The 15,166-nt window shown below is 41.8% G+C and overlaps 2 protein-coding genes across 2 annotated transcripts in view; one reads left to right on the top strand and one right to left on the bottom strand.

The window, feature by feature from the left end:
• The window catches only part of LOC137290624 (glycine dehydrogenase (decarboxylating), mitochondrial-like), a 51,014-nt gene that overhangs the window by 13,742 nt on the left and 22,106 nt on the right, over positions 1 to 15,166 (top strand). Inside the window, exons 2-6 of the mRNA XM_067821688.1 lie at positions 6,433 to 6,511; positions 7,883 to 8,018; positions 10,785 to 10,949; positions 12,327 to 12,404; positions 13,281 to 13,428. Coding sequence (XP_067677789.1) covers positions 6,433 to 6,511; positions 7,883 to 8,018; positions 10,785 to 10,949; positions 12,327 to 12,404; positions 13,281 to 13,428 — 606 coding nt within the window. The remainder of the gene's footprint in view (positions 1 to 6,432; positions 6,512 to 7,882; positions 8,019 to 10,784; positions 10,950 to 12,326; positions 12,405 to 13,280; positions 13,429 to 15,166) is intronic.
• LOC137291095 (uncharacterized) lies at positions 874 to 5,715 on the bottom strand. Its single transcript, XM_067822377.1, has one exon. It carries the CDS (start codon positions 5,713 to 5,715, stop codon positions 874 to 876), a length of 4,842 nt encoding a protein of 1,613 aa, XP_067678478.1.

Below are 15,166 nucleotides of genomic sequence, written 5' to 3'. Positions count from 1 at the left end.
CATATAAGACCTTAGATCCATTCATACTAGATGCAGAATCTGTTCATATAAGACACAAATTTCACTGTTGTAAAGCACAGTATCCATTCATATTAACAGTAGAATCAATTCATATAAGACAAAAATTAATTGTTCTAAAACACTTCATCCATTCCTATTAGAAGCAGAATCCATTCATATAAGACACAAAATTCATCATTGAAAAACACAAGATCCATTCCTATTAGAAGCAGAATCCATACATATAGGACACAAAATTAATTAAGACATAAAATCCAAATTAGTTAACCATTTGTGCACGGAAACTGAATAAATTAAGTAGTTGTATTTGACAGCTCTCCATTTCATGCTCATGAAGGCTTACCTACAGACCCTTCGCCAGTTAGACCAATATCATACCGATACCTTCACACCGGAACACACGTGTTTAATCAGGCGGACATAATACAGAACAGGGGAAAGGGGAGCAACCGCGGACATCATAACTGCCAACCACTACTAATATTGGCGTGACCACCTTTTTTTCTCTTAAAGATAGGAGTTGGGTCACCCTTAACAGATACAACATATAACTGCTGTTTAACGCGAAGTTGTAAGGAATGATTAAAAGTCATTGACTTCACTGTTATAACAAGTGTCACTGGTATGAAACAACAAGAGCTAGAACAGTTTAAAGGAACCAACACTGGATAAACAAACGTCAGTAATGTGGGGATTATTTAGTCCCTTTGCATACTCAATGGGTCCAAGTAATGCACACTTGAGCAACTAACACAATGTGAACACAAATACAAAAACTAGTAAAGAGCCATCATAGGACAGACTACCCTCTGGTTCTTGGGGATTATTCTGCCCCAATTGAAAACACAAAACTCAAAGATCCAACACAAAATCCTGAAGGTAAGATGGACTCTTCCTGTTGCGCTTAGGACGACTACACGTCTGTGCAGGGTCAGTGTCTGGAAGAGGCTCTGGAGGCTGTACTATCTCTGAAGGAGGTTCCGAGCTTGGTGGAAGGTCATGGCTAAACAGGGGATCAATTTCACTGGGAATCACTGGGTGATGGATCACTGTGGGGTTCATATTAACCTCCAGATCTGTATCAGTAACAACAGGTACACTAGGCTCCTCTCGGTCTTCTTCCTGAGTGACCTGCGGCTCTTGAAGTGTAGGTGGAACAAGATAGCAATCTGAGGAGTGAATACGGTATGCTGTGTCGCGTAGCTGTACTCCAACAAATTTACGCACATCGCACCATGGGCCATCAATATTGGAGACGAGATATCTTGAACGAGAACACGCCTTGTTTCTATCAGACTTCAAGTAGACAATGTCCCCAACTTTTAACACAGGAGGTAATGGAAACACGCCGTTGTCACTTTTGGCTTTGACACTGTGGGGATGGTTCTTCAAGCGAGAATCGTGTTGAGAGGATATCAATGCTCTGTCTGACATGGGGAATTGCTGGTGAGAAAATTGATCTCGTTGAGTCCAAATCTCACGAGCCGAAAGCCCGCCGTGACGAATGCGCGAGTTCAATGAGGCGACTGCTTCTGCTAGGGCCGTGGAAGAGATGGCACCCCTTGATGGATCGGTTCTCAGAATTTCTAACTCTAGTTCTTGAATAGCTCTTTCAGCTACTGGGTTTTTGTTGACATTTTTGACGCGACCAATTTCAAGTGTCATTCTGTGTTTCGACAGCAAGGGGTCATTGTGTAAGGCAAGAAATCCTGGAGCTGGATCAACACGGACTACGCATCTTGGTCCATCTAGGGGACACATTCCGACACATAAGCGAACGAGAGCATCACGCAATGTGCAAGCCTTCTCATCCTCAATGAGACATGCAAGGGTAAATGATGACACACATTCCCTCAGGACAAAGATCATCTGACGCTCACGACGCATCACATCAGCTGCGTATGAAACTCCAACTACTTCTGGTGGCTCAGAAGTGGACTGTTCTAAGGTCACTACAGGTGCTTGTTTGAGGGCAGCGCACTGGTGACATGTTGAAGAGATGCGTTCAATTGTCTTGTCAAAATCAAGAGCATAGAAGTACCTATGAAGGATCTTTTTCAGTTGGTAAGCAGAGGGATGGTTGAGCTTGAGATGCAAGGCAGTTATGATTCCGTCGACAATCTGGCGGGGAATAATGATGCATTCTCTTGGAGGTTGCAGGGGATCAGCATACCTGACAACCAACAGTCCGTCTTTTGCAATTGTAGCAACAGCGAGGTAGCGTTTGATGTCTTTGATATTGGTCAGTTTCTTGGAAGGACGTGTACCCTGTAGCAGATGCGCATGGGTACGTCTTAGATCACCACACTCACTTTGTAAGGAACGCCATGTGGTGCGAGTCATGAAGGGTAGTCGTACTTTTCCGGACACAATGTCTTCGACAGAGGTACTCCTTACAACGGATTCTTCCATGGAGTCAATAAAAGAGCATATCTGACAAGACTGATCTGAGCAATCTGGAGCGTTTCTGCTGGCAAAATCAGACGGGACATTGGATGCACCTGCAAGGTGATCGATAGTAGCTTGATACTGGCTCACGACAGATAAGAAAGTTGACACTCTCGGGCTGGTTGAGAACTCCCCTCGACATAACTTTCGAAAGGCAAGGACACATGGCTTGCTGTCTGTCAGCACATGAGACTTGTGACGAGACTGGATCAAATAAGGACTGAAATGCCGAATCGCAGCAGCAATCGATAATGCCTCTATTTCACAAGGTATCCATGAAACTTGTCGCGGTTTCAGCTTGGCACTGAAGAAGCCTGCCAGTTTTGTCTTGCCATTCCTGACCACGTACATTGTGGCACCAATACCAGGCTTTCTCAGGGCTCCATCTGTCACAATCCACAATACATCATCTGAGCATGGGAGGGTGATTGTCTTGTTCATGGCTAATGACTTCTGAGCTGACTGAAAGGTTTCAACTTGATCAGTCGTCCAATCTATCTTATCACCCGACTGTCGTCCTGCGGTAAGAGCATCAAGAGGACCTATTGTGGGTGCACATTGGGGGAGAACGCGAGACAAGACCTTGTAAGCTCCAATGAATGACCTGAGGCCAGAGACAGTTTTGGGGAGACTGCAAGAAGATAGGGTTGCGATTCGATGGGGACTTGCTTGAATACATCCATCTTGCCACTTCCATCCAAGGATGGTGACTGATCGTGGAGCAATGAATGTTTTCTTGGGGGAAAGCTTTAAGTTGTTCTTCTGGAGGGCTTGTAGAACCGACTTCCAGTTGTCCAAAAGCTCTTCAGGTGTAGATCCGCCACAATACAGATCGTCAGCGAGCTTTGCCACTATTCCTTTTGCAATGAGGTCGCCAAGTACCCGACACATGAGTTCCTCCAAAGCAGTCTCACTGCCCGGCATTCCCATGGCTGATCGTACGTATACCCTGACACCTCCAAATGGTGTTGCCACTCCACAATATTTCATAGAGTTTCTCGATAGGGGTATTTGATAGAATGCACTGGATAGGTCTGTGGTGACTAGATACTTCCATTGACTAATTTGTCGCAAAGTAGAGTCCACATCCGGAAGCAATGACGGCTGAGGTTTGCTGTAGCGTCCCACATCTCCAAAGGATGTTACCAGACGGAATCCACCAGATGGTTTCTTGACCAAGAAAGACGGGTTTAAGTATTCCACGTTCACTCCCACATCTTCAGGGCGTTTGAATACTCCCTTTGACTCTAGATCATCAAACATTTGCTGTAACTCTACGAGACGACCTCTTGAATATTGCGGCAACCGTCCCTTCCGTTGGGGAGGTAGTACAGGTCCCATATTGACTGTAGCCTGGAATGGGCCTGATGCTCCATTGTATCCTTTCGCAATTGGCTGAAATACTTCATCATATTGGCAGATAAGTTGACGAAACTTGTATGAAACGTCCTCTGGGAGTATGTCATGTGGATCGACTTGTACACTGTCAGAGCAAAATCCAGTGGCATGGTGTGATGAGTTAGTAGCTGGTGTGTTGGGCTGGACGGTGTCATATGAATCTGTCGTCGTGACTCCACGTACAGAGCAAAAATGTTCGTTTTTCCTCAGAGTCTGAGGGTGATCGGACATATTCAGTATCCTTACACGACCGGACAAACATGGCAAAATGCTAGGGGGGGGCCACAAGTTGGATAGTGATGAACAGGAACGTCTAGTGTCTTCACGGGGTTCAACTGCAACAAAGTGTTCATGTTTGTATTCCACGGGCACGGAAACCTCCAGGTATTCACCTGGCCATATGGTTGTTGCATTTTCAGGAGCTCTCACTACGACGGCTCTTCTCACCGTGTGTATGTCTGGGTTCTCATCAGACTTGTAACAAATGCTAGTGTTATCCGAAAAAATGATAAGCTTGAGTGCAGGGCGTATTGTAATGTCGTTTTGTGACAAAAAGGGTATACCGGCGAGTATTCCGACATCAAGAGACTCTACAACCAGACCCTCAAAACAAAACTCTCTGTTATCTCTGTGGACAGTGAACTTTGTTTCACCGACTATTTTCAGCTTTGAAGTACCATCAGCTTGTCTTGCAGACTGAGTACTCCTATTGATGGGGGTACCTAGATACCTGGCAGTATCGGCAGAGATCATGTTGCCGGTAGCACCGGAGTCAAGACTGAGGCGAACGCAAATGTGGTGATAGAAAGCGTCCATGTATGGCGATTCCTCGACATGGACCTGTCTTGCCGATGTAGTAGTACTACTAGGGTCATTAGCAATAGGTGCATCTGTATCATGACATGTATTTTCCTCGTCACTGGAGGGCACGTCGTCCAAAATGTGTGCAATTTGCCGTGCTTTCATGATATACTTGCGATCTCGGTCGGGCAAGAATTTGCACTCACTTAGGAAGTGATTCACACTAGCGCGCTTTGCTGCTGTACAAAGTGGACAAGATTTGAACCGCTGAGTCGTGGACGAATGTTTTGTGTACTGGTTACGAGTGGATGTCTGAGAGCGCATTACTTTCACATCCTCTGATGTACGTATCTCATCTAGTAAGGAGTCTAAGGCCTGAGAAATTTCGGGTTTGATTGACGCTAATGTGCGTGAACGTAACTCCGTCCCATATCTCTGTTTCACTAAACGGGGGAGGTCTTTGTGTAACAATCGCAACCAAGTAAGCACTATTAGGTTTTCTACGGTAGGAGAGGCTTCTTCGTCCTCGGCAATCGCCTCGCCATGGTGAGTAATGCCTGAGTCACGTAGAAGTAAATTGTCCTCTATGAAAGCTGTCAGGCGTTGATACAAATCCTCCGGTCTCTCATCTACTCCCAAATGAATGTCATCAAAGTCAAGAAAATGACCCCCGGTTGATTGAAAACCAAAATGGAGGCGAATTGACTGCCATATGTACGGTAAAGAGGTAGAATTTTTCACTATGGTGTTTCTCGATATGACAGGGCAGTAGTTTGCGATTTGGCCGAGCATAAGTTCTAAAGTAGTGACTTTTTGTACTGCTGTTTTGCGTTGAGCGACAGCGACATTTTCTCCATCATTTGTAAAACCCCTGTTCGGGTTGGCACGAGATTTCTTCAGCCAAGTTACACCCGCTTCTAATAATGGGGAAAACGCTGCATCTGTGGACAATGTGTACAGTAAGTTTTGTTTCCAACCTTCGAAAGAATTAATGGTTTCATTTTTGGTAAGGATCCATTGTTTTGGAGCCCTGTGTGTTTGTGCCATTATGACAACACGCTGAACGATACTAATGTGTGCCTATCCAGATCAATTGCGACATTGACACCAGTGAGAGCGTGACGCTACGGTTTCGTCTTGAATGGGTCTTAACCAGAAAATTCTGACTTTACAGAAGGGTGAATACGTATCCACGCTGCCACCACGCCAGTTAGACCAATATCATACCGATACCTTCACACCGGAACACACGTGTTTAATCAGGCGGACATAATACAGAACAGGGGAAAGGGGAGCAACCGCGGACATCATAACTGCCAACCACTACTAATATTGGCGCTTGAGAATTTAGGGTAGGATTGGTGCCTTAGCAACACATCTTAGTCATTACAGGTGACCCAGCTATGATATTGGTGGAATATTGCTAAAAAGGAGCATAAAAACTCACTCACTCACTCATTTTATGTACCTCACATGACCACTTAGATCGGTACTTAACAAATAGTGGGTGAATTTAGTTTTACACAACACAGCAATATTCCAGCTATATGGCAGCGGTCTGTAAATAATCAAGTCTGTACCAGTACCAATACAGTGATCAACAGCATGAGCATCAATCTACACAATTGGGAACTGATGACATGTGTCAACCATGTCAGTGAGTCTCACCACCCATTCCTGTTAGTCGTCTCGTTAACAACAAATAAAACACATATAGTATGAAACTTGGAATGGAATGAATGAATGTATGACTGTTGTTTCCAGTCTATGGAAGAGCTTATCAGCAAGACAGTTCCAGAAAATATCCGCCTCAACAGAGACCTCAAGCTTGAAGAGGAACTTGGTATGTACATGCATAAGACTGAGTAATGCATAGAAAGATAAAAATGTTTATTAGTACAGGATAACGTGATGCTTTCAGTTGTGGATGATGTATGATTCTCAGTAAAAAATTGAATAAATATTTATCATAATAATTTGTCATTACCCCATATCACCCAACTGAGTGGATAGTATCATATGTAGGTAAATCCTGCTTGTTATTTATAAGTAGTGACCAAGTTACCCATCCCATCCCCACTAGCCTGTATGTCAGTCCCACGTTAGCATGTATATTGCCCCAAATAGCATCAATATCAGCCAAGATTGCATGTATTTTGCTCCAACTAGTGTGTGTATCAGCCCACCAGCATGTATATCAGCCCATTAGCATGTATGTCAATTAGAATCTATATCAGCCCTACTAGCCTGTATAGTGCCCCAACAAACATGTATATCAGCCCACTAGCATGTATATCAGCACAACTAGCATGTTTATTTTTCCCACTAATACCAACAGCTCACGAGTATTCATATCCGCCCGCTAACATGAGTATCAGGCCCACCAGCATGTATATCATCCACACTAACATGTATACCAACCCATCTAGCATGTATATCTACCCAGCTAATACCTCATAATATCTGCCAACTAGCATTTATATCATCACACTAACATGTATAATTACTCAATTAGTATATCAGCCCCACTAACATGTGTATGCATGTATCGTTTGATATGATATCAGTATGACAGCATATTAAATCTTTGTCGGTACATCCTTGGAGGAGGTACTATATATATAAACCTAAAGCGTGCTTCTCATTATATATAAGGTCATCTCTTGTTTTCACAGAATAACTGCATTTGAGGTTCTTGTTTTGGAGGGACAGGTTTTACTTTTCATTAGTAAGACCACTTACCAGGGTTTACTTTTCCTAACTTTATATGAACGTCAATATTCAAATGATACTTCAGTAATGATATCAGTAAATCAATTGAAAATTATCGTTCAAGATTAAACTCACAATACAAAGGTTTTCCCAAGCGGGATTGGAACAGTTCTCTCATCTGTAGGCAGGCACTCTACCACATGGCCACCGGGCCGACAAAGGAGGAGGGATTAAATTATCTACTTATAGTTACCGTCATTAAATTGGTTTTACGTGCGCTTCAGTTATTGTTATGTAGCTTCATTAAATGATCATCTACATTTTAATTACCCATCATTGACTGTATATATGTTAGACAAAACACCACGGTTTTGGTAGACAATGTAAAACCATCAGGGTTGGGAAACACCTCCCCCTCTGGTTTTACATCGTCTACCAAAACCTCGGAGTTGTGTTTTCTCCTATACATAACTGATGGCTGTCCATGACATTAACCCAACAGGTGAACATGAGCTGATTGTGAGACTGACGAAGATGGCAGAGGAGAATCAGCTGTGGCGCAGCTACATCGGCGTGGGCTACTACAACACATACACACCCTACACCATACTGAGGAACATCTTCGAGAACCCTGGCTGGTCAGTGGACCTCATCTCAGTACAATTACCTGTTACTGACCACTTGTAATCTGTAGAGTGCAAAGTTGTTGCCGTGACATCTCAGTCTTATTTTAATGTCTGCCTATATTTGAGTGAGTGAGTATGGGTTTAAGCCCCTTTTGGAAGTACATCAGCAATATCACAGCACAGGACACTCTAAATTGGCTTCATACATTAAACCCACATGGGGAACTGAACACAGGTCTTGCAAACAATCAATCACTTGCATGCAATGAACAGCGATTCACCTGACAACGGAGTGCTAACATTCAGCCGCTTGCAATCGCAGCAGTCGCTGGATGAGGTCACTTCGTTCTCAAACCAATATGGTGGCTTAAGAAAATTTGACTTTGAAGGCTGAACTAAATTGTTTGGCTGCCAAACTGTCAAAAAAAAGCTTACTTCCCAGCATCCTCAGTTTGTTCACAGGTCAATGTCGTCATCAACAATCATCGAGTCTCTCCAAATACATTCTTTATATTGCCAGATGAGCAAACGGTAATCGCTCTGCCATTTTGGGAAGAGCGATAAATGCTTCGAGCTGTTGCAAGCCCAGAATAAGCGATTCATTTGCTTACACTAAGTGATTTTTGGCTTGCAACGCACACAATAAGGCTACCCAACTGACCTATCTCTGAGCAGACACAACAGGATGCTGTTCTGAAGGTTGATGATGTGTGGGACACTGCTACCATTTTAAAATATGGCAAAAAAAAAACATTTTATTTTCTGGCTTTACATGCTTCCTGAGAAAACATAACTGTGTGTAAGCAAAAAGGAGCCAAGTTTAGTGAAAGGCATTGATTTGTGTGAAGAAAAGACTAGAACTTAAAATCAGAATTATATTACAAAGTTAAGTTGGGAAAAGTATTTTGTCAGTTAAATCATAGTTTTAATGTTACCAAATGTGTAAATAAATGAGAGTAGTCACAAATGCTGTGTAAATTCTATGATAAGAAAAGAAACTGCCCTGGTTTTATTCCATATGCAGCTTTGTACAAGTATATGATATACTGATACATGTATTATGAGATTAACCTTGTTGCACAAGAAATGTCCTTTCCTTCCTTGTATGTCATGGATTATTAAGTAACTGTTGCAAACATGTTACCAATAGTTAATCATCTTATTTAGTATATATTCTCTTATAGTGGTGATCAGTTTATTAATTTTCCATGACTTTTGTACCTTATCTGGATTGGTAGATAAACTTCAAGGCATGAGAGAAAGGTCACTCAGTATGTAGGCTGGTATAGCTGTACTAGGTATAATCATACATTTCCGAGTATGCAGGTCATGTGTACTCCATTTTGAATTAACCTGAAACTTTTAGCTTCTGTATATTCACAAAATTGCCGGACAATGTAAGTTACGGATATTGGTATGTTTTTGATTGAAATTTTTTCAGTATGTCAATGAATAAATCCATCATTATTCATTATTTCAAAATTTACTATTTAACCATTTTTGACCAGTACATATTCATCTCATAAAAAAAAGTTATCTTAGGAGTTGGTGGTGGTATCAACACAATTCACGATATCAGGGTTAGTTATTCTTTTTACAGAATTGCTCAGTGATAATGTGTGCTATGAAGGAATGCAGGTTCCCATTTAAGAGAGAGTGAGTTCCATTTTACATCGCACTCACAAATATTGCGGTTAAATGGTCTGCAAATAATCAAATCTGGACCAGACAATCAACAGCATGAGCAGATCTCTGCCAGTGGAAACCAATGTCATGCGTCAATCAAGACAGCAAGCCTGACCACTGAACCTTGTCAGTGGCCTCTTATAACAAGCATGGGCTACAGAAGATCAATTCTGTTTGAAGAGCATCACATAGTCAGTCCCTGTTATCACACAAAGTACAGTAAACAATGTTTGAAACAGAAACACTCGTAACAGACTGACTCACATATGAACTTTTGTTTTTCTCCAGCAACTTGCTGTATATGTGAGTCAAAATGTGATGTCCATGGAGGCTTTTTCTAGGTGACATTTGTCTGGGTGGCAGTTATCCTGGGTGGCATTTATTCAAGGTGGCATTTGCCCTAGATGGTATTTGTCCTAGGTGGCATTAAACCTAGGTGGCATTTATCCCAGGTGACATTAAACCTGGGTGGCATTTTTCCAGGTGACTTTTGTCCTGTATGAAGGTTACTATGGACTAAAATAAGTGTTCCCTTTTTAACATTATGACTGTAGTTTACTCTGTTATGGTCTGACAGCTATTTGTAACAATGCTGTTATGTAGTTTCAGATGATACCAGGCATAAAAGTGTTGCCGACCTCTCCTCCTGATGTAACATCTGTTCTTAGAGAGCACATTCTCTTCACCGAAATGTCAGTCTAGGAGTTGACCCGTGAAAATATGGGTTAGAACTGGTCTTCAGTAACCCATGCTTGTCATGAGAGGCAACTGATAGGATCGGGTGGTCAGGTTGCTTACTTGGTTGACATGTGTCATTGTTTCCCATTTGTGTAGATTGATGCTCATGCTGTTGATCACTGGATTGTCTGGTCTGAAAGTTATTATGTGCAGACCGCTGCCATATAACTAGAATATTGCTGAGTGTGCAGTGAAACTACATTCACATACTCACGCAGTCTAGGAGGAACTAAATATGTTTAATCCATGGTCTTACTTATCTCTTAAGGCTTTCATGTGATCCATTATATTTCACAATTTCTTGAATCCTCTGTGGACTGTTGTTCAAGCTCATGTTTGCTGTACCTCTTCTAGGGTGACCCAGTACACACCGTATCAGGCTGAGCTTGCACAAGGCCGTCTGGAGAGTCTCCTCAACTACCAGACCATGGTGTGTGACATGACAGCACTCCCCATCTCAAATGCTTCACTCCTGGATGAGGCAACAGCAGCAGCTGAAGCCATGTCTGTCTGCTACAGGTGAGTTTTGTGTGATGTGATTGAGCAGGTTAAGCCATGTCTATCTGCGACAGGTGAGTTCTGTATGACATGACTGGGAAGGTTAAGTCATGTCCATCTGCTAAAGGTGAGTTCTGTGTGATGTGATTGGGCAGTTTAAGCCATGTCCATCTGTGACAGGTGAGTTCTGTGTGATGTGATTGGGCAGTTTAAGCCATGTCCATCTGCGACAGGTGAGTTCTGTATGACATGACGGGGCAGGTTAAGCCATGTACATCTGCTAAAGGTGAGTTCTGTGTGATGTGATTGGGCAGGTTAAGTCATGTCCATCTGTGACAGGTGAGTTTTGTGTGATGTGATTGAGCAGGTTAAGCCATGTCCATCTGTGACAGGTGAGTTTTGTGTGATGTGATTGAGCAGGTTAAGCCATGTCTATCTGCGACAGGTGAGTTCTGTATGACATGACTGGGAAGGTTAAGTCATGTCCATCTGCTAAAGGTGAGTTCTGTGTGATGTGATTGGGCAGTTTAAGCCATGTCCATCTGCGACAGATGAGTTCTGTATGACATGACGGGGCAGGTTAAGCCATGTACATCTGCTACAGGTGAGTTGTGTGAGACATGACTGGGCAGGTTAAGCCATGTCTGTCTCTTACAGGTGAGTTGTGTGAGACATGACTGTGCAAGTGAAGCCATGTCCAACTGCTACAGGTGACTTCTGTGTGACATGACTGGGCAGGTTAAGCCATGTCCATCAGCTACAGGTGAGTTGTGTGAGACATGACTGAGTAGGAGATTTCACAGCCATCTGCTACAGGTGAGTTGTGACAGAGCTCTTCATATGGGCTCCCATTCTAGACAGGTGAACCATGTTTGTCTGCTACCGGTGAGTTATGTTTGACATGTCTGAGTTTGTCATATAGGCTCCCAATCTGGGCTCTGCAGCTGGGCTTCCAATCTAGACAGGTGAACCATATTTGTTTGCTACAGGTTAGTTGTGTGTGACATGACTGAGCTTCCCATATGGGCTCCCAATCTAGGCAGGAGAGTCCTGTCCATCTGCTACAGGTGAGTTGCATGTGACATGACTGGGCTCCCCATCTGGGCAGTACAGCCATGTCCATGAGACCATACCAGGTGCTGAAACATTTTCTATGTGCTGCAGGTAAGTTGTCTTCTTGGTTAGGTCTCAGCAACTGAAGGCATATGTGATTTGTACAGCTTTGTTGTAAGTGACTGGGCTTACCATCTGAATTCTTTGTGATCTTATATCGAATGCAAAAGTCTGTTATGTTGGAATATCAGAAGTCATAGTGCTAAATAGGGACACATTGATGAATGGGGCCTGTTCATATTCAGTCATATCATGAACATTTTTCAAAGACTGAATGTATTTCAGACAAAACAAGAGGAGACGCTTCTACATTGATAACAAGTGTCACCCCCAAAATATTGCAGTTGTGGAAACCAGGGCACAGTGAGTAGTCATTACACAATATTATAGCAGTTATAGACTGAATCGGTGAACTGCATCTTGAGCTCTATTACAGTCATAAATCCTGACCTCACCAATGCATGTATGTGCAACTCTGTTATGGGTTTAGAATGCCTCACATATATCGTCAACCATTTAGGTGGTACCATGGACACAGCATCTGCCTGGAGAGCAGTGAGTCTGGGGTTTGATCCCTGACCATGTCATCACAAACCATATTAATATATGGTACTGTAAACATGTCTGGCTTTCAGCATTGGGTCAGACCAATTTTATTTCTTGTTTCACAAATCCGCCTGTCATAATTTTTCCAAGTATAAGAACAAAATACTTTTTAAGTTTCCTTACTCAAAAATATAACCCTAATATCAAGATATACAGGAGCAAAACTTTGACTCTGCAAGACAGTTTGTTCAGAGACCATATAATAGTATTATATGGTCTCTGGTTTGTCACATTACAACACTGGTATTCGTTTTCTGACTTTAAACTGGATTATTTAACTAAATTTGTGTTAGAAATCAGTGCTTTGAGCACCTTAGCAGGTGTGAACTTGAAAAACAATGCCTTTGTAAAACTCCTGTTGGTTTTGTATGAAATAAAATTGGTCTGGCCTTAAGGGAATGAAACAAGGGCAAATCAGCTCACTCAGTGTACTGTATGTGAAACGGGTATCCATGTTGACTGTGGCATGGTCTTGACAAATACAGGCACACTCACACACACACTATTAACCACTGCTTTCACAAAAGCCAGTAGCCACAGGAGACCAGTGCTGCCACAATATCATCACACCAGCTGTTTTGATGACAACCAGTAAACCATTCTTTGAACACACTACTTCTGTTTCTCTAACAGTGCTCTGGGAATTGACATTGTACGAAGCAACTGGCAAGAGATGAACTTCAGTGGGCAGGATTTCAGTGGTGTCCTCATCCAATATCCCAACACAGATGGCAGCATTGAGGACTATGCTCATCTCGTTGCCACTGCTCATGCTCACGGGGTATGTCCATTCTCCCAGTGAAATAATGGATGGTTCCCAAACACTCTCTTACAAGTGTCAATATTAGTCCAGTTTGCTTTTCTTTTAAACTGTTTCACCTGTCTCCATGGCTCATGTGTCAACTGCTTTAAAGGGACACTGATCCACAGCAATTCCCCAGGACTGGTTGTTGCTTTTGTTACTATTTTCCCATGCGATATGTTTGTGATATCCCAGAATTCTTGACTGGGTTGCAATCTCTGCTGCTCCTCCCACATGGAGTAACCATTAATATTTCTGTCTTCATTATCAGGAGTTGTGTAACCTTGTGGTTTAGATGTTGGCAAATCATGCTGCAGATCCAGGTTCGATTTACCACATGGGTACCATGTGTGAAAACCATTTCTGGTGGCTCTCCACGCTGTGATATTCCTTGAGTATTGTTTAAAAAAACTAAAGTTACCTAAGCTAACTTATCATGTTAAAAATGAAAGCACTTTGAAGTTTAATGTCATCTGTCTGTGGCAGAAAAATGTTGGGACTGAATAGAAACAAACTCAATCTACGTCTTTAAATTTTTGCTCTATAATCCTGGCATGATTAATTTAAAATTGTATTTTCATGCACTTGGGAATCTCATTAACAAGTCATTTAGTGCATTTATGAAATTACTGTAATATCTAGATATTTCACTCACACACACATGCCCTAACAGTGACTTCGTGCATCATGTCTGTCTTGCATTAAGAGCTTCCCTGCAAAAAAATATAAGTGGTATGATTTGGATATATGCTACAGTAAAGTAATACAAACAAGATCCAAATATCAAAATATCCAACTATAGTTATACCATAAATACAAAGCTATTACCTTGTCCATTAATGTCCTCATAAAGGAATGATATGCCTTTCATCTGCAGCTTCCAAAGAATCCTTCTTAAAAAAATTAACAAACAATAATTTAGCTAGACAACAATGAACAATAAATTTATTGTTGGTTAATCTTTGGAAGGAAGGACATTGCGCTTACACAAGCACTGTCTCTACAACAGAATGTGGGTGTATTTAGTATACATTAGTAAATCTACAAACACAAACACTATCTTTTGACATATCTGTTGCAAGATAAAAGTAGTTAATCAATTCATGTTGGATTTTTTATTTTGACTTAGCTAGTAATTCCTCTTTCTGCACTTCAGTTAACAGTTCAGTTCAGGTAACAGATTCAAATAAATTAAATTTGTTTTTGATATCAGGGTCAATAGACATCATGAAGTGACATTATTAAATACTGAGGTGAAAAATGCAGATCAGTCATCACACTATCCACAAATCAGAAAATTTGAAAAAGTCTACTTTTTTCAAGATATTTCTGATATTTTCAAATAACAGCAGGTGATGGTACCATTTTTCTTGTCTCATTGGGTTTAAAAAAATCTGCCAAGTCTGAGGAAGCAGGTGTTGCTCAGCTAGAAGACAAAATAAAACTTTTGGTACTAAAAACATGAGTCATTCTGGATCAGTGCCCCTTTATCTGAATCATCTGCAGTCATCATTGTGTGCATGTTTTGTTTGACATTTTTTAATTTGCCTATCACTTTGCACAGAACACTCTGATGTAAACAGATGCAACCACATGGCAAGATACACAGGCAACAAGCAAATCATTTTCAGTGAATGGATGTTTTGAGTAATTCTGTTTTTGGTTCATCATAAAAGCACACAATATTACTTTGTCACAAACTAACCAAACAAACTAC

This window comes from Haliotis asinina, chromosome 7 (genome assembly GCF_037392515.1).
Source record: "Haliotis asinina isolate JCU_RB_2024 chromosome 7, JCU_Hal_asi_v2, whole genome shotgun sequence".
Classification (NCBI taxonomy): domain Eukaryota; kingdom Metazoa; phylum Mollusca; class Gastropoda; order Lepetellida; family Haliotidae; genus Haliotis; species Haliotis asinina.
This window is presented reverse-complemented; position numbering and strand designations above follow the sequence as displayed.

Excerpts from the sequence above, each read along its gene's own strand:
- LOC137291095 (XM_067822377.1), bottom strand. The coding sequence starts at position 5,715 with ATGGCACAAACACACAGGGCTCCAAAACAATGGATCCTTACCAAAAAT.